A 16,171-nucleotide genomic window follows, 5' to 3' on the forward strand; every position below is an offset into this window, starting at 1 on the left:
CCGGGGTAATTTCGTAAAATCCTACTGAAAAATATTAGTGATTTTAATTACTTAGTTACATGCCAAATTTAAAGTCTTTAGTAATTATAGTTACGGAAATCAGGCAACTTTAAAGCGAAAATATGAATCCTCTTTTCACCCGACCGGGTATAAAGTAGCAATAATTTCATTCATTATTGACACATAATGTACATTATTATTCTCTAGGAAATAAGAACTCGCTATTCCCTGGGGAATAATGTAAAGAAGCGTTTCCGTGAGGACGGCTTCCTTAAATTACCAGATTCAATGTAATGCGGTTTAAATTTAATTAAAGTTGTATCATTTTAGTAGAAAAAATTAGTCTGAAATCCTTATTCATACAAAACTTCCCTCGCAGGAAGTTTTTTAAAAAAATACTAAGAGCTCCCAAGATTCTTGTAATCTCTTTCAAAAAACATTAAACGCCTCGACACTTTTTTAAATTCTTTAAAAAATAAATCACAAAGGATTTCAATATAGTAAAAGAACAAAATTCTGTGTGTTTCGAGGAGCGGAAATTAAAAAAAAAATAATAGCTATTTATGGTATAAGTGAATAAAAGTGAATTTTATCCAACGAAACACAGTTTAGCATACGAGGCGAAGCCGAGTGTGATAATGTTTTTGAGTGGATAAAATGCGTTTATTCACATGTATCATACAAGATTTTTTCCAATTTCGCAAAATTTTTCAAAAAATTTATCGTTTAGGTAATCCATATATATAAATATTTGCTGTACTATTGCTAATATGATGAACATTTAAAGAAGGTAAATTGCCTAAGCTGCCTGTACTTTCGTCACCGTCAAATTCAAATGATGGTCCTGGACTTTCATTAGAATTGTTTTACAGGAGGTGGACTATCAAGCGTTGCAAATTAAATCAATGACATCTTCTTGTTGATATGAGTTTCTTCTAAGTCTTTGTAGAATTTTTCATGTAGTTGTTTTTGTTTTAGTCCACTTATTATTTTGTCTATTGTGTGGGGGGTGTGGATTTCTTCGGTGTTCGACAGATTTAAGGGTGTGTGGTTCAAATCAGCTCTTGCGATGGTGCAAAACATTTCATTTCTTTCTGCTCGTTTCAAGAAATACTTCTTCACATCTGAGATTTGTCTCTGATATAAGTTTTCTAGGTTCTGGAAACCCCTTCCTCCATTCTGTCTTGGTAATGAGAATCTTTCAATGGATGATTTTGGATGATGCGTTCGATACTGTGTGAAGATTTTCCTTGTTGCGATGTTTAAATTTTCAAGATCAGTTTTGGACCATTTAATGATTCCAAAAGAATATGTTAGCAATGGAACGCAGAATGTATTTACTGCTTTCATTAAATTTTTTCCATTTAACTGTGTCTTCGATATTAATTTTAATCTCGCTAGGTATTGATCTTTCAACTGTGTTTTCGTTTTGGTATGATTGATGTGGGAGGATTGACAGAAACCCAGATATTTGTATGTATCATTTCGTTCTTGGGCTTCGATTATTTCGTTATTCTGGGTTATATATGGTACTTGGTGTTGGACGCCTTTTCTGATTGCTTGGGTCTTACATTTCTCAATACCAAAACACATACCAATATCACCGGAAAACTGTTCAGTCAGATTTAATGGGTTTGTTAACTAATTTTGTGTACTTGCATATATTTTTATGTCATCCATATACAGCAAGTGACTTATTCTGTTTTCTCTTTGTTTGTTAATTCTTATATTGAACCCATAATTGCAGCTGTTCAGGATATCGGAGAGGGGATTTATTGCTAAGTAGAACCATAACGGGCTAAGAGAATCGCCTTGAAAAATTCCTCTTCCGATCATTATTGGATCTGACTGAATTGTTTGTTCATTTAAGGTCATTTGGAGGGTGCTCTTCTAAAATTCCATGGAACATTTGAGAAAAGTGCAGATTTTAGTATCAATTTTGTATAATTCCAGAATTTTGCATAGCCAGGAATGAGGGCCAGAATCGTAAGCTTTCTTATAGTCAATAAAAGCAGTATATATGTTTCGGTTTTCTTTTCTAGCTTGTTCACAGATGATGGAATCTATGATTAATTGCTCTTTGCAACCAAAGGATCCTTTAATACATCCTTTCTGTTCTTCATTAATGATGTCAGAGTTAAAACAGTGTTGACAGATTTTTTGTGTAATGCATGAGGTTAATATATTATAGATTGTCGGTAAACATGTGATAGGTCTGTATTTTGATGGATTTTTTGTGTCGTTATCTTTAGGTTTCTAAATCCCTCGACTGTAGATCACTTTCAGTCTCGGGATTAATATCGTTGTTTATTTCCTTGATTAATAAATAAATATTTTTCCCTATCCCATTGGAATTTCGAAAAATCGGGCCTTATTCCTTCTCTACCTTATAAAGGGAACCTCTGTGCCAAATTTCAGCTTTGTATTTGATTCATTAATGTACCAATATTATGTTATAATTTATAACAACTTGCTGTGTTTAGTACTGTACAATCTGCAAAATTTTGTAACTGAATAAATACTAATATTATTTAAATTATTAAAATGATTTTCACTTTAATCCATAATCCAAAATAAGTTGGATGTGTTCCCGTACTAAATGAGTATAGCTAGAGTCAGATAGACTGGAGTTAATGCCATGGCTAAATTAGTAAACCCCGGACCTGGACCGGAGTTGAAGTTCGTCGAAATAACGGTACATACATGAAACTAAATAGCACATATAGCAGACATGCAGTAAGTAAAACGACAACGGCGCAAAAAATTGTACAATATAATGAAAATCGCATTTCTAGATACAACTTTGACAGATTAGTAAAAGCCCGACCTGAGCAGAGCTGAGTTTCGCCGAAAAAATTCAGCTTATGGATCTTAAAGCGCCAGTTGCATTATGTAAGAAAAATTATGTAAGAAATGGGTGGCAAATTGCCTGCTAAGACTGCAATGAAAATCTCGGATTTCCATCTCATATTAAAAATATTGCTTGGTGTTTACTTGTTGCATAAAATAGTTAACGAAGCTACTTGTAATGCGATCTTGAGAAAAATAGCTTATGACTTACACATTAACAAGGTAAGAAGGCACAAAGAAATTTTTTTTTGAAGCGAAACTTACATTTTTACCGTCTTTATTCTTCATCTGCATAAAAACTGACAATTAAGACTGTTGCAATCTAAATTAACCTAAGGCTATTTAGGGATTGAGTTTAAATGGAAGAAAGTTTTAAAGATTTATATTAGGTGATTTCGCTTTTTAGATATATAATACATATTCAGAACTAAAAGGAGAAAGTAAAAGTCAGTGTACTCTTATTACTACACTACTAAATCTGGACCACATATTTTTTCCGTAGAACATTGAAAAATATATTACTGAAAAATTCGTCATAGCAAGAGGCCGTTTTTATATATTTAAAATTTACTTTATATATGTGTAGATATAAATCCAGCGTAAAATTTCATTTCCTTTCTTCCTGAATACCGTAAAATTGTGTAATGAAATTACTAAAACGATACACTTGTAACTTTTGAGGTCACTATCACTGGCTCATTAAAAAAAATTCGTGTTTATACTTCAACTTGTTAATAAAATTATGGCAAAAGTTGTTGCAAGAAAAGAAGTAGAGGAAATACCTTTCGCTTTCGATGTCTTCACATGTGTTCCATTATCAAAACACGATGTTATTAAACTATTTCAAGTTAACCTGTTGTGTAGTGTTAAATCTAAGTTACGTGAATTCTTTAAATTTTAACAACAATGCCTGTAGAAATTTGGGCAGTTATCCATTTAAAAGTGTTAGCGGAAATTGCTACGAAAATCCGGATGTGAGAGCCACTACGGTAAATTTTCTTTCCATTATTGTCCGTAGATCTATTTTTGTACAAATTTTATAGCCAGAAATTATACAAAGACGTGGTTTCAAAGTAGAATCACATTTGGTAACTACCCCTGACGGATATATCTTGCAAATTTTTAGAATACCACCTCACGAATATGACAACAGAAAAAATAAACAACCCATTTTTCTTCTCCATAGCATATTATCGGACTCATCTGCCTGGGTTTTTGCTGGAAACAGATCAATACGTAAGTGTTGTGAATAAAAAACGGTTTGTTTTAATTGCTTTAAAACAGTTTTTTTTAGTTTTAATTACTATTTTTTTAATTACCTTAATGTTTGATATGGTTGATGTCAGTTTTTGTTAGAAAGAGCAGAAATTTTCAAATTTTAGAACAGTATCCAAATTAAATTAATGAAATCAAATTATTTTTTCTAAATTTCATAAATGAATAATATTACCAATTCTATACTGACAGCTGCATCATAAAATATAAAGATAAAACCGTACCATAAAACATATCAACAAAATTATTTATTCTAATCTGTATTAAAAATTTTGAGGTTTATATATCATTTGTCGAAGTGTTAGTTGTCGTCCAAGTAGTTTAAATTTGGTTTGATGGCGTTACCGCAAATTTTAAGTATTTTAATTATACTAAAGGAATTCACTGGCTCATTTTTGCACTGGTAAGATTCATGTACCTGGGGATTAGACGTCCGAAACTGGAAAAATATAACTGCTTTCTAGGAACGCATTCATTATTTATTTATTATCTCTGTCGATATACCGTTGCGTTCTCGGACAAAAACCATCCACGTGGAATAAAAGTAATTTAGCAGGGGAGGGGAATGACAATGGCGATTAATATAAAAGCTGGAATTTTCAAAATTTTGCAGCCACTTTTCAAACAGCCCTTGAAGAGCAAATGTCGATCTTGTAATTATGTGTTATATTGTGATTATGAGATTATGATTATTATTATTACAATGACCACCTTAATTTACCTTGACTTGGCTATGAAAATTTTTTTGAATACACTGAGAAGTCGTCTAAAATTTTAAAAGCGCGATGTAAGCTTTATTTATCTGTAACAAAAATGTTATCGTCCAGTTTAGCAGTGCAGTTAAAGTGTTCCATGTTTTAGGGACATATTTATTATTTTGTACGGTTTTACATTTATCAGTCACATCAAAGATCTGAAAAAGATAAAAAAAAAAAAATAACTAAAACAAGAAACTGTTTTAAAAGAATTAAAATACATCGTTTTTTATTCATTAAGGGGACTCGCTAGACAAGGTATAACATTTTTTTGGTTTTTTGTATGAAAAAAATGATATTAATATAGATGTATCGTACATCAAACTGCAGCTTTTTTCATATTCTAGAGCGCAGAGACCAATTCAATCAATTAAAAAAATATGGCTGAGAAATATCGTAAAAAAAGCACCATTGTATGTTTTCTTCTCAAATTTTTACTCCACTCAGGATCCTGAATTCAATACACATGATTACTAAAAATTCATTGTAATATTATTGTTAATATATATTTTGCTTTGTTAATTAATAAAACTACTAAAAATATTTATAATAATAATAAAAAATATATAAAATATAGCTTTTGTTTAACATGTATAAGTCGCTAAGTGTATCTACTACTTATCCCAGAAAGGAGGTATTTTAAAAAAGCCCTACGCCCAGTAACTTCTCCCTTCATTGTTTACTCGAAAAAAGTGCTCGTATATGTTTTCATTTCATTTCATTCAGAGATCATTTTAAAAATATATTTATAATAAAAATATGCAAGTCTTGGTGATGAAAAATGTACTCCTAATAAATTATTAAAGTACATCAAAAAATAGAAACAAATTTTATTTATTTAAAAAAAAAATCTCTCGCAAAGGCAGGTTCCTCCTTCTTCTTAAATCAATTATTTCGGGCAATAATGCGCCAAAGTAAAATCTGTCAAGTTTATCTGCCATATTTTTACATATTTCTGCGTTTTTTTCTATATCAATTCCTTTAGGTGTCCACACAAGAAAATAAACTTGTGAAATACCCGTAACAAGAATTTGTCCCTGGACTTGAAAGTAGTAACCATGATTTTTTTTTAGTTTCAATTCTCTGTCTGGCAATGTACAAAATTTGATTATTTTTTTTCTAACCGCTTCTTCGGGAGACAAATCTTGCGATTTTGAAGGGCATTTAGTTTCGACTAATGCACTCCTATCCTCTAGAACCCTGTCTGGACTAGCAGCCAAGTAAGGAAATTGTTTTGAAATAAACAAGCCACACCGTTCAGTTTTTATATTTTTATTTATTTCAAAACACTTGACAGCTTTTTCCTCACTTTGTTGTCCATAGTATGTATGATTATTACCTCTAAATGTACTGTACAACAGAGACTCCACAGTTGTAGCTGTTGCTGTAGTTGATCTAAGTTTGTAAATACGTCCAAAATTTGAAGCCGTAACCCTAATTTCCCTTTCTTTTGCCCAAATGTGCCTATTGCCTAGTGTCTATTTCAATTTGGTCTAAATTCAAAGATAATTTTCTCAAAAAAAGCTCTTTGGCTGTCACAAATGCTTCTACATCCATGTCAGGATTATCTAAAAAATATTTAAACCATAATCGTAGTCGGGACCAGCATACGTACATTTTTTTACGACATATTTTTTTTTACGAATACTTTGTCTAAGACGAACTTGTTTCATAGACGAACAATATTTTTTTGTTATTAAACCAGGACCGTTTTAATCACAATATATTTACTTATCCCCTCTAAAAAATTGATGACGTCACCTCAAAATTTTGCTGAATAATTCCTATCTAAAATATACAAAATATGATGAGTCTCCTCTTGTAATTTATCATCCCATTCATATTTTTTGGATTCGGATATACAGGTGACTAAAAAATTTAATGAATGCGCAAATTTATTTGATTGATTTAATCAGGAACTACAGAACCGAATGCTTTGAAATCTAATGTGAAAAAAAAACATAATAGGCATGCAGTCGTCACGTTTCCGATAGCGAGGAAGTACTGTCTAAACTCTTTAGACCAATTTTTTTTATTTTCCCATTTCTCCATTTCTCAATTTTTCAATGTTTCAGTTTGGGATTTGTTCACTGTTTTCTTTAATTTTCCTTCCATTTTTAGGTTTTTCAATATTTCAGCTTTGGAATTTTGCAATATTTCGTTTCTACCATTTTTCAAATTTTTGATATTGTGTTTTCTCGGTTTTTCAATTTTTCGATATTTTAATTTTTCACTTTTTAAAGTTTTAGGTTTTTAGATTTCTCACTATCTCGACTTTTCGATTTTTCAGTCCATGATTTTTCGATTTGTCGAATTTTTAAATTTTAGATTTTTTGTTTTCTTTGATATTTTGAGTTCTCGATCATTCGATTTTCTGAGTTTTCAGGCTTAGATTTTTTTGTTGTTCAATTCTTGGATTTTTAAAATTTTTGTTTTTTAAATTTTCCTATTTATCAACTTACTGGGATTTCAATGTTTTGATTTTTTGATTGTTCAATTTCTCGATTTTTTTAATGTTTAGTTTTTGATACGATTTTTTTTTCAAAAATTTTCAGTTTTTCAATTTATTAACTTTACGATACTTCAGTTTTGCTCGATTTCGATTTCTCGATTTTTCATATTTTCGGTTTCTCCAATTTCTTCATTTTTCGATTTCTCAATTTTCCGATGTTTCAGTTTTACGATTTTTACATTTTTTTATTTTTCAGTTTTCAATTTTTGACATTTCTAAATTTTTCGATTTCTCAATTTTTCGATTAACTGATTTTTTGATTTTCCCATTTCTCTATTTCTCGATTTTTCAATTCTTTCTTCAATTGTGATTTTTCAATTTTTCGATTTCTCAATTTTTCAATGTTTCAGTTTTGGATTTTTTCACTTTTCCGATTCTTCAATTTTCTTTCCATTTTTCAGTTTTTCAAGATTTCAGTTTTGAATTTTTTCACTTTTTCGATTTTTCAATTTTCCTTCCATTTTTCAGTTTTTCAGTATTTCAGTTCTGGAATTTTGCAGTGTTTCGGTTCTTCAATTTTTCCATTTTTTCATGTTTCGATTTCTCGGTTTTTCAATTTTTCGATAGGTATTTTAATTTTTCAATTTTTAAGTTCTAGATTTTCCTTTAATTTTTTTGTATTCCTTGATGTTTTGATTTCTCGATTATTCGATTTTTCAAGTTCTCGGTTTAGATTTTTTGGTTTTCCAAGTCTTCGATTTTTAAATTGTTTAATTTTTAGATTGTTCAATTTCTCGATTTTTCGATTTTTCAATTTTCGTCTAATTTGATTTCTTAATTTTTTGATTTTTTGACTCCTCTACTGTCGATATTTTGATTTCTCGATGTTTCAGTTTTTGAACATCCGATGTTTCAAATTTTCTACTTTTTGGCTTTTCGAGTGTTCAATTTTTAGATTTTTGAATTTTAGATTTTTGTTTTTTTGATTTTTTTGTTGTTTCGATTTCCCAATTCTTCAATTTTTCGATATTTTAATTTTTCAATCTTTCGAATTTTTAAATTTTTGATTTTTCTTTTCTTTTATTTCTCAATTTTTGGATTTTTTAAATTTTACATTTTTCGATTTTACTATTTTTTGATGCTTGGATTTCTCAATTTTTCAAGTTTTTAATACTCAATTTTTCAGGATTTGAATATTGAGAACTTTTCAATTTCTGGATTTTCAACTTTCAGATATTTTAATTTTTTGATTTTTTAATGTTTCGATTTTTGGATGTTTTGATTTTTCGATTTTTAAAGTTTTTGATTTTTCGATTTTTCCGATTTGTTGTCTATTTTAAGTATATTTCATTTTTGAATTTGCGCCTTCTGCGGTATTATTATTTATTGTGCTGCACTTGACGGGCGAGGGAAGTTCTGTCGAAATAACCTTCGACCAATTTTTATACTTAGCACGTAGGGTTCTTACTAAGCATTCCTTATTTAACCGAACAGTTATTAATTTAACTAAGCAGCTATTATTTCACCAAGTATATATTATAATATAATAATAATAGTAAAAATAATTATTTTTACTGAGAATTTATTTTTTAACTGAGCATTTATTATATAACTTAGCATTTATCATTTTTACCGAGCAAAAATACAGAGCGTTTAAAAATAGAGCTGTGCATTTAATTTGTTCCCTTAACCCTTATCTAAATAATAAGAAAACGGTATTAATAATACATTTAGGCGAATAAAGTAATAGACGGGCTTGATAAGCCTTGTTTGCTCTACAGTGTCTAAATTGTGTTTGAATAATATAATAATTATCTCGAATATTAAAATTAATATGTCAAAAGAATACGAGACATGATTATTCTGTGCTGAAGGTATGTTGTGGGCCGCCTGTCATAAATTGTCATTATTCTTCATTATCGGCTTACGATGTTTTTATGACCCACGTCCGGTAGTCGTCTATCCCAGCGCGTCAGGTAGATTTAAAGAAGAATTGCTGGTTGCGTTTAAGGCAACAAATGGCGCCCAATTCAAACTTGTCTCTCGTCTAGCGTTCCCCTTAACATCTTTAAAGCCACGCACATCGAGGCATTCTAGCCCGTTGTCTGCCACCCCTTGCAGACAAGAACACAAATAAATTTTCCAACATTTTACTAGCTTTCCAGTTGGCTTCCGAAGGATACGATGTCTGGATAGGCAACCAAAGAGGAACCATATATTCACGAGGACATGTAGCTTTGAAGGATTCCAATAAAGAATACTGGGACTATAAGTATGATTCAGTTATACTATACTGGGTGTCTGGAAAATGACGGATTAACTCTCCGGTACGCTCTTAACAATCAACTGGTGAGTCTGGGAAAAATAGTGAAAAAAATCCTTCTCACGTTTTGGTGGAGTTATAATGATTTTAAAATTGGTTCTTTTGCTACGTTTAACAACTAAACAACACATTCATTATCACAATAACTAGTAATAAAACTTTAAGTTAATATTTTTCTCGGCCATGACCATGTTTAATTACCATTTCAGTTAGAATGCACAAAGATATTGTAATAATTTGATAAAATTCCATTTGACAACAATGTTTGCCTGATATAAAGCGAAGGTGGATTTCAATCACCATCGTTACTAAGAAACCAGAAAGTAAGCCGGAGGTATTCACACATAAGGTGTGTACTGTGTTGCCAATTTTACTTTTATAAAATTACGTTTTCTTCGTAATCTACATCATAAAGAATTTTTTTATTATTTTTTTGGGACTCCCGAAACTCCCGTATATAAGGTGCTGAAGAGTTAATCCGCGATTTTCCGGACACGCGGTATATTTATTTTTTAACTAACTTTTAGTTTGGACACGCTAGCAGCCAACGACATTCCTTCGTTTTTAAATAAAGTTGCCGAAGTTACTGGAAAAGCAGGTTCCATAATTTACATGGGACACTCTAGAGCCATTATGTTGTTGTTTATGTATACGTCGGAACACCCTGAAGAAATCGAACAATTACTAAGAGGAATCGTAGCCTTTACACCCACCGCGTATCTTGACCCTACTGGAAATGTTAAGAACTTTTTCACAGTGGCACAATTACTTGGGGTATATTCTTGTTTCTGTAGATGTTATTGACTATATGTTTTATTTATTTATTTTTTTTTAGTTAACTTTAAACAAATTTGGTATTGGTGCCATATTTCAATATCCTAAACCTATCATAGCACTCTCACAAGCCCTATGTCCAAAATTCCCTCAAATATGTCAGTTTGTGGCGTTCGAAATTATAGGGCACTCTAATTTACTTCTCAACGTAACTTTGCTCCAGCAATAATTCATCACATTTTATTAACAGTAGATTTTTAGGAAGACCTATTAAACTTTTTTGGTCATTTTCCTGCACCTTTATCGGCGAAAGAAATTATTCAGCATGGTCAGTTTTATGAAACACAAAGATTCCAAAAGTTTGACTATGGAGTAGCGAAGAACATAGAAATATATGGTCAAGACAAACCCCCTCTTTATAATTTAAGAAATGTTAAAGTTCCGACTTTCATTTGTTATGGGAAGAAGGATGTGTATATCAGTGAAAGAGTAAAACATGAAACTGCATTATTTATTACGAGATAACAGTAACATGTTCTTTTCAGACTATGATGAGGATATTTAATGAACTTGGAAGCGAAAGAAAAGCTGTTTACAAGATACCTATCAACGACGAAAATGAAAGGCACCAGTTCAGTCACGTCGACTTTTTATTTGCCGCTAATCTGACGGAATTATTGTACAAGGATTTAAGAGAAATTATAGAAAATGAATTATCTGTTTAATGCTTTTAATAAAAACGATACATACACCTGGTTATACATATAGAAAATACTTGACTAATATTGGGGCATCAATTTCTAGTGATCCCAAAAAATTCTGGAGTTTCATTCAACCGAAGAAGGGGACTTCAAAAATTCCAACACACATCAGTAGAATAACAGACAGCTTTCTTCTCCATCGAATATTGTGTATGCATTCCATCTCAGTTCGACGACCGCGTCTTTGGCCATGGAACATGGAATTGTCAAAGTGAATTTTTGATTCTCACTCAGAAATCACTGAACAATTCAAATTGGATTTTTTGATCCAGTGTACCGAATGATTATTATTGTAGGACAAATTAAACGGACTAATGCACACCTTGATCCATTCATTGGTGCTGGGTGCAGCACATGAATCCCTCGTCAAACGAGCCATCTCTGACTACACCCAGGCCGTATCCAAAAAGCCCGAAATGAAGACCTTCGAGCAGCTCGCCTTCCTCAACACCTCCATCGGCAGGATTGTGACATGTCCTGGGGGGCCGTCAAGCTAGGGATTTACTCGCGCTGCCTCACTCAGCAATTACTGAACAAGGCACACTGAATTACTTTGTCCAGTGTGACGATTATTCTTGGACAATTTAAACGGACTAATTGCACAAATTGCACAAAATATTTTATTAGGTTTTGCCGCACCTAAGGTAGTGTTGTAGTGTTTTGGAAAACATTTGACGTATAATCTAAGTTTTGTCCTACTAGTTTTAAGCTAGTGTGAATATTTGTAAAGGTTTTAATTTTGTTGAAGGAGGATATAGTGATCCTATTTTAGGAATTCAAGTTCTTAGTAAAATTTAACAAAATTGCAGTTTAATATTTAACACGTAATTTTCTTAGCTTTTAAGTACAACATTCATTTTGGAAAACGTGTCAAGCATGAGCGAAAAGTTATTCAACGGTTTATTCACACATGTTTTTATATACAATTTTATATACAGTGTTTGAGGGCAACTATACTTTTGACTAAAGGTTAAATGTTTTGTGCGAAAGTGAGAATGGAAAAAATGGATTGGTGTGTATAGAATGGAATATGTTCTGGAACATTATCGATTCAGTGAGTGGAAATACATCCCACCGATCGGATCGTCAGTTTCGAAAGATTCAGTCCGAGCACCTAGAACTACAATGCTGGATTACACAAAGCTTCCGAAAGCATCGATTAAATTTCACTTGGATGCTGCTATAATTCAATCCTGAAAGCCTTCATTCAACAATTTCTTCTCAAAATATCTAAATTCCTTGTGAAAGATTAAATTAGAATTTAAAAGTTCATGAAATAAAGAACTTTTAAAAGCGTTTTCAGAATGAAGCTGTCAGATTATGTAAAATGTTGAGAATGGAACTAGATTCGTCTTTTAGATAGTGAAAAATTGTTTTCATGCAAATTTCAGACGTCTTAAAAGCTTCTAAGTATTTTTTTTGAAACTGTAATTAGAATCAAATGTTAAATGAAATAACACTTTGACTTAACTTCATTGAGCCAACCCAACTTTGTTCACCTTTGAATTGTTTAGTACACAAAGGAGGAGTCATGGCTTTGCAGTTAGCAATCAGTGTTTGTTGCTGTTTGCTGATGTAGAAAGTAAGTTTTCCTAGTATTAATAAACACTACGAACTTGTGCTTAAAATATCTATTTTTATGGCAAAATACCTCTATTCTGTCAGACTTATTAATAAATAAAATGAGATTCGTGCATGAGAGTTTTATGTGTAAAATATGATGAATTTTTAATAATAATAATAATAATAATAATAATGTCTTTATTTCCCAACAGTGTAAAATACACCAATTACAGGTACAACTTAAAAGAACAATTGTATGTAAAAAAAAAGAACTAAATAAAAAGAAAAATAAACTACGAAACGATAGATTAGTGGCTAAACTAATACTAAATTAATACAAAAATTAATGAATACTACTAAATATTACCTACTTTTTCAAAAAAAAAAAATCTTTCAACACATTTTTTAAACGTTGAATATCTCAAATGAAATATGTCAACATCATTACAAACTTCATTATATAAAGATGACATCAGGTATAGCGGCGATCTAACAATCATATTTGTCCTGGGGATATTGTAGGTGAAAGTTGAATGATGTCTGGCATACATTCGTGGGACCAAAAAGTTCAGTTTTTCAAGCATTTAAGGTATATCCAATTGGGAGTGAAGTAATTTATATAATAGAAGTAGAACATTAGTTTGACGCTTTGCTAAAACAGGGATAAACTTAAATTCATCTAGGAGAAGATCGTGGTTATATCCTCTTGGGGGATAAACTTTATGAGATTTTAAGAATAAGTATTTTAGGAATTTACGTTGGATGTTTTCAATTATGACATTGTAGGTTTGATATATAGAATACCACACAATAGAAGCATATTCAAGCTTGCTCAAAATAAGTGTTCTGTATAAGGCGACGAGGCAGTCAGTATTATAGAAAGATTTACTATTACGTATAATAAAACCCAGCGTCCGATTACAGGATGAAATAATATTAAAATAATGTTGATCAAATCGAAAAGCCTTATCAAAGTATATACCTAAGTCTTTAACAGTGTTATATCGCGGGAGTATGCTTTGATCTATTTCATAATCATAAGTAATAATGTTGTTTTTTCGAGTAAATGAAATAATTTTGCATTTAGGAAGGCTCAATTTAAATTTATTGCTGATGCACCACTCATAGAGCCTGGTTAAGTTTTTTTGAAGAAAGATAGCATCTGCTAATGAGTTAATATTATGAAATATTTTCGCGTCATCTGCAAATAACAAAATTGAACAGTGTATGCTGGAAGGTAGATCATTTATGTATAAATTAAAGAGAAGTGGCCCTAATATAGATCCTTGAGGAACTCCTGAGCTAGCAATAAAAGAATAAGATACAAAGTTGTTATACTGCACAAATTGAGTACGGAGAGTAAGATAGGATCGAAAAAGGTTTAATAATTTACAAGTGAAACCAAAATTTACAAGTTTTTTAAGAAGAATATTGTGGTCAATACGATCAAATGCCTTTGTAAAATCCGTATAGATGACATCGACTTGTGATTGATTTTCCAAACTTTCAGATACAAATTGTGAGAACATTATGAGGTTTGTTGTTGTTGATCTATAATTTAAAAAACCATGCTGATACTTTGATATATAATTTTTCACTTCGGGGTAGATATGGGAATATAGGATTAATTCAAAAATTTTAGCAAAATTAGAAAGCAGGGAGATTGGTCTATAATTTTCAATTTTAGATGCATCACCGGACTTCAAGACAGGACAGATCTTAGATTCTTTCCATTTATTGGGAAAAACTCCTGTTTCAAGGGATTTATTAAAAATTAGTAGGAGTGGCTTAGCAATTTGAAACTTACAGTCCTTAATTATGAAACTTGGAATCTGATCTGAACCTGATGTCATACCTGGTTTCAATCTTGTGATGGCTTTTATTATATCATCTTCCGTGATCTTAAATATATTTACAACACATGAGGTAGAATTTACAGTATCAGCTAAATAATATTCATCAAGCGGATCAGATTCAGTATAGGTGGATCTAAAGAAATCACTAAAGGCATTTACTATTTCCATAGGATTTTCAAACTTGTTTATACCAAATGACATTTGGCCTGGAATTCTAGTTTTACCTTTTTTAGCATTAATGTAACCCCAGAATTGCTTAGGATCATGATGTATGTTAATTTGAATGTTGTTAATATACAATTTATAAGCAGTATTTATTTGCTTCTTTAAAAGGGACCTAATTTCTTTAAATTTCAGTAAATAAGAATGTAGACCTGAAGCTCTGTATTTCTTAAGGTATCGGAATTTAAATTTAATATTATTTATTATTTCCCTATTGAACCATGGCGGGTAATGCCGCTTTTTTGACCGAAAGACAGGTACATGTTTACGGAATAAATTGAACAGGATATTATAAAAACAATCAACCATCAGATCTACAGAAGAAAGAGTTGATAATAATGACCAATCAGTTAATAGGATATCATTGTAAAGAGAGATGAAGTCAGCTTTACGAAAGTTAAAGGCACTTATATTATGGTTATCATTACCATGGCGTGGAAAATTAATCGGTTTATCAACTGAGAAGGTGCAAACTAAAGATAGTGCTGGGTGATACTTGTCTTCTATTACCATTGGATTATCAAAGTGGCTAACTTCCCATTGAATATTCGAAAATGCTAAATCTAACAATTTATTATTAGAATTGAAAATATTATTTATTTGATTTAAATTTAAAAAATGTGCAAATGTCTGTAGACGAAGAATTGTTTTATTAGGGATGATGTCATTAAAATTTGGAATATTGAAGTCACCTATTAGAATTATGTTATTAAGACTCACTAACTCTTCCTCAAAGAAATCACAAACAGCATTTAAACCGTCAAAAGACGGAGTACAAGGAAAATATATTACAAAAACCGAGAGAGATTGAAAACCAAGTTTTAATTTACATCCAACAAGATCTATAGATGGATTATTATTTTGAAAAGCTTGAGTATCGATTTTTTCAACTGAAATGTTACCTTTGACAGCTAATAATACACCACCACCACGAGTTACGTTATTTGTTATCAAATTTCGATCAGACCTGAACACATTGTAAACATCTGTTAAGATAAATTCAGAATTATTTATAGAGTCAATTAACCACGTTTCCGTTAAACAAATTATATCAAAATCAGAATCACTTGAAGAAACCAAAAAATCATCCATTTTGTTTTTGAGGCTACGAACATTTTGGTAGTATAAGTAGAACTTTTTTACAGAATTGGGCATGCCTAGTTTAAAGTAGGTTTTTTCTGGATTGTCGGAACACCACGTATGTATTTAATAAACAAATCTAGCTCACCTTTTTCACGTCTGTTTGTTATCTGGTTCAGTAACTCCTTATAATACAGCCTTTGCTTATCAGTTTTATCTGATGACGCATGCACAGATTTAAAGTGCGGAACAGCATCAAT

At 31.1% G+C, this 16,171-nt stretch overlaps 1 protein-coding gene across 1 annotated transcript; it reads left to right on the forward strand.

The window, feature by feature from the left end:
• The first annotated feature begins 3,677 nt into the window (after positions 1-3,677).
• LOC135139377 (lipase member J-like) lies at positions 3,678-11,913 on the forward strand. Its single transcript, XM_064069584.1, has 7 exons — positions 3,678-3,839; positions 3,894-4,086; positions 9,490-9,604; positions 10,183-10,429; positions 10,491-10,637; positions 10,691-10,918; positions 10,975-11,913. Exons 1-7 carry the CDS (start codon positions 3,678-3,680, stop codon positions 11,152-11,154), a joined length of 1,272 nt encoding a protein of 423 aa, XP_063925654.1. The 3' UTR covers positions 11,155-11,913.
• Positions 11,914-16,171: the final 4,258 nt, after the last annotated feature.

This window comes from Zophobas morio, unplaced genomic scaffold (assembly GCF_036711695.1).
Source record: "Zophobas morio isolate AGI-343-1 ecotype UQ-CSIRO unplaced genomic scaffold, CSIRO_AGI_Zmor_V1 ptg000031l, whole genome shotgun sequence".
NCBI lineage: Eukaryota > Metazoa > Arthropoda > Insecta > Coleoptera > Tenebrionidae > Zophobas > Zophobas morio.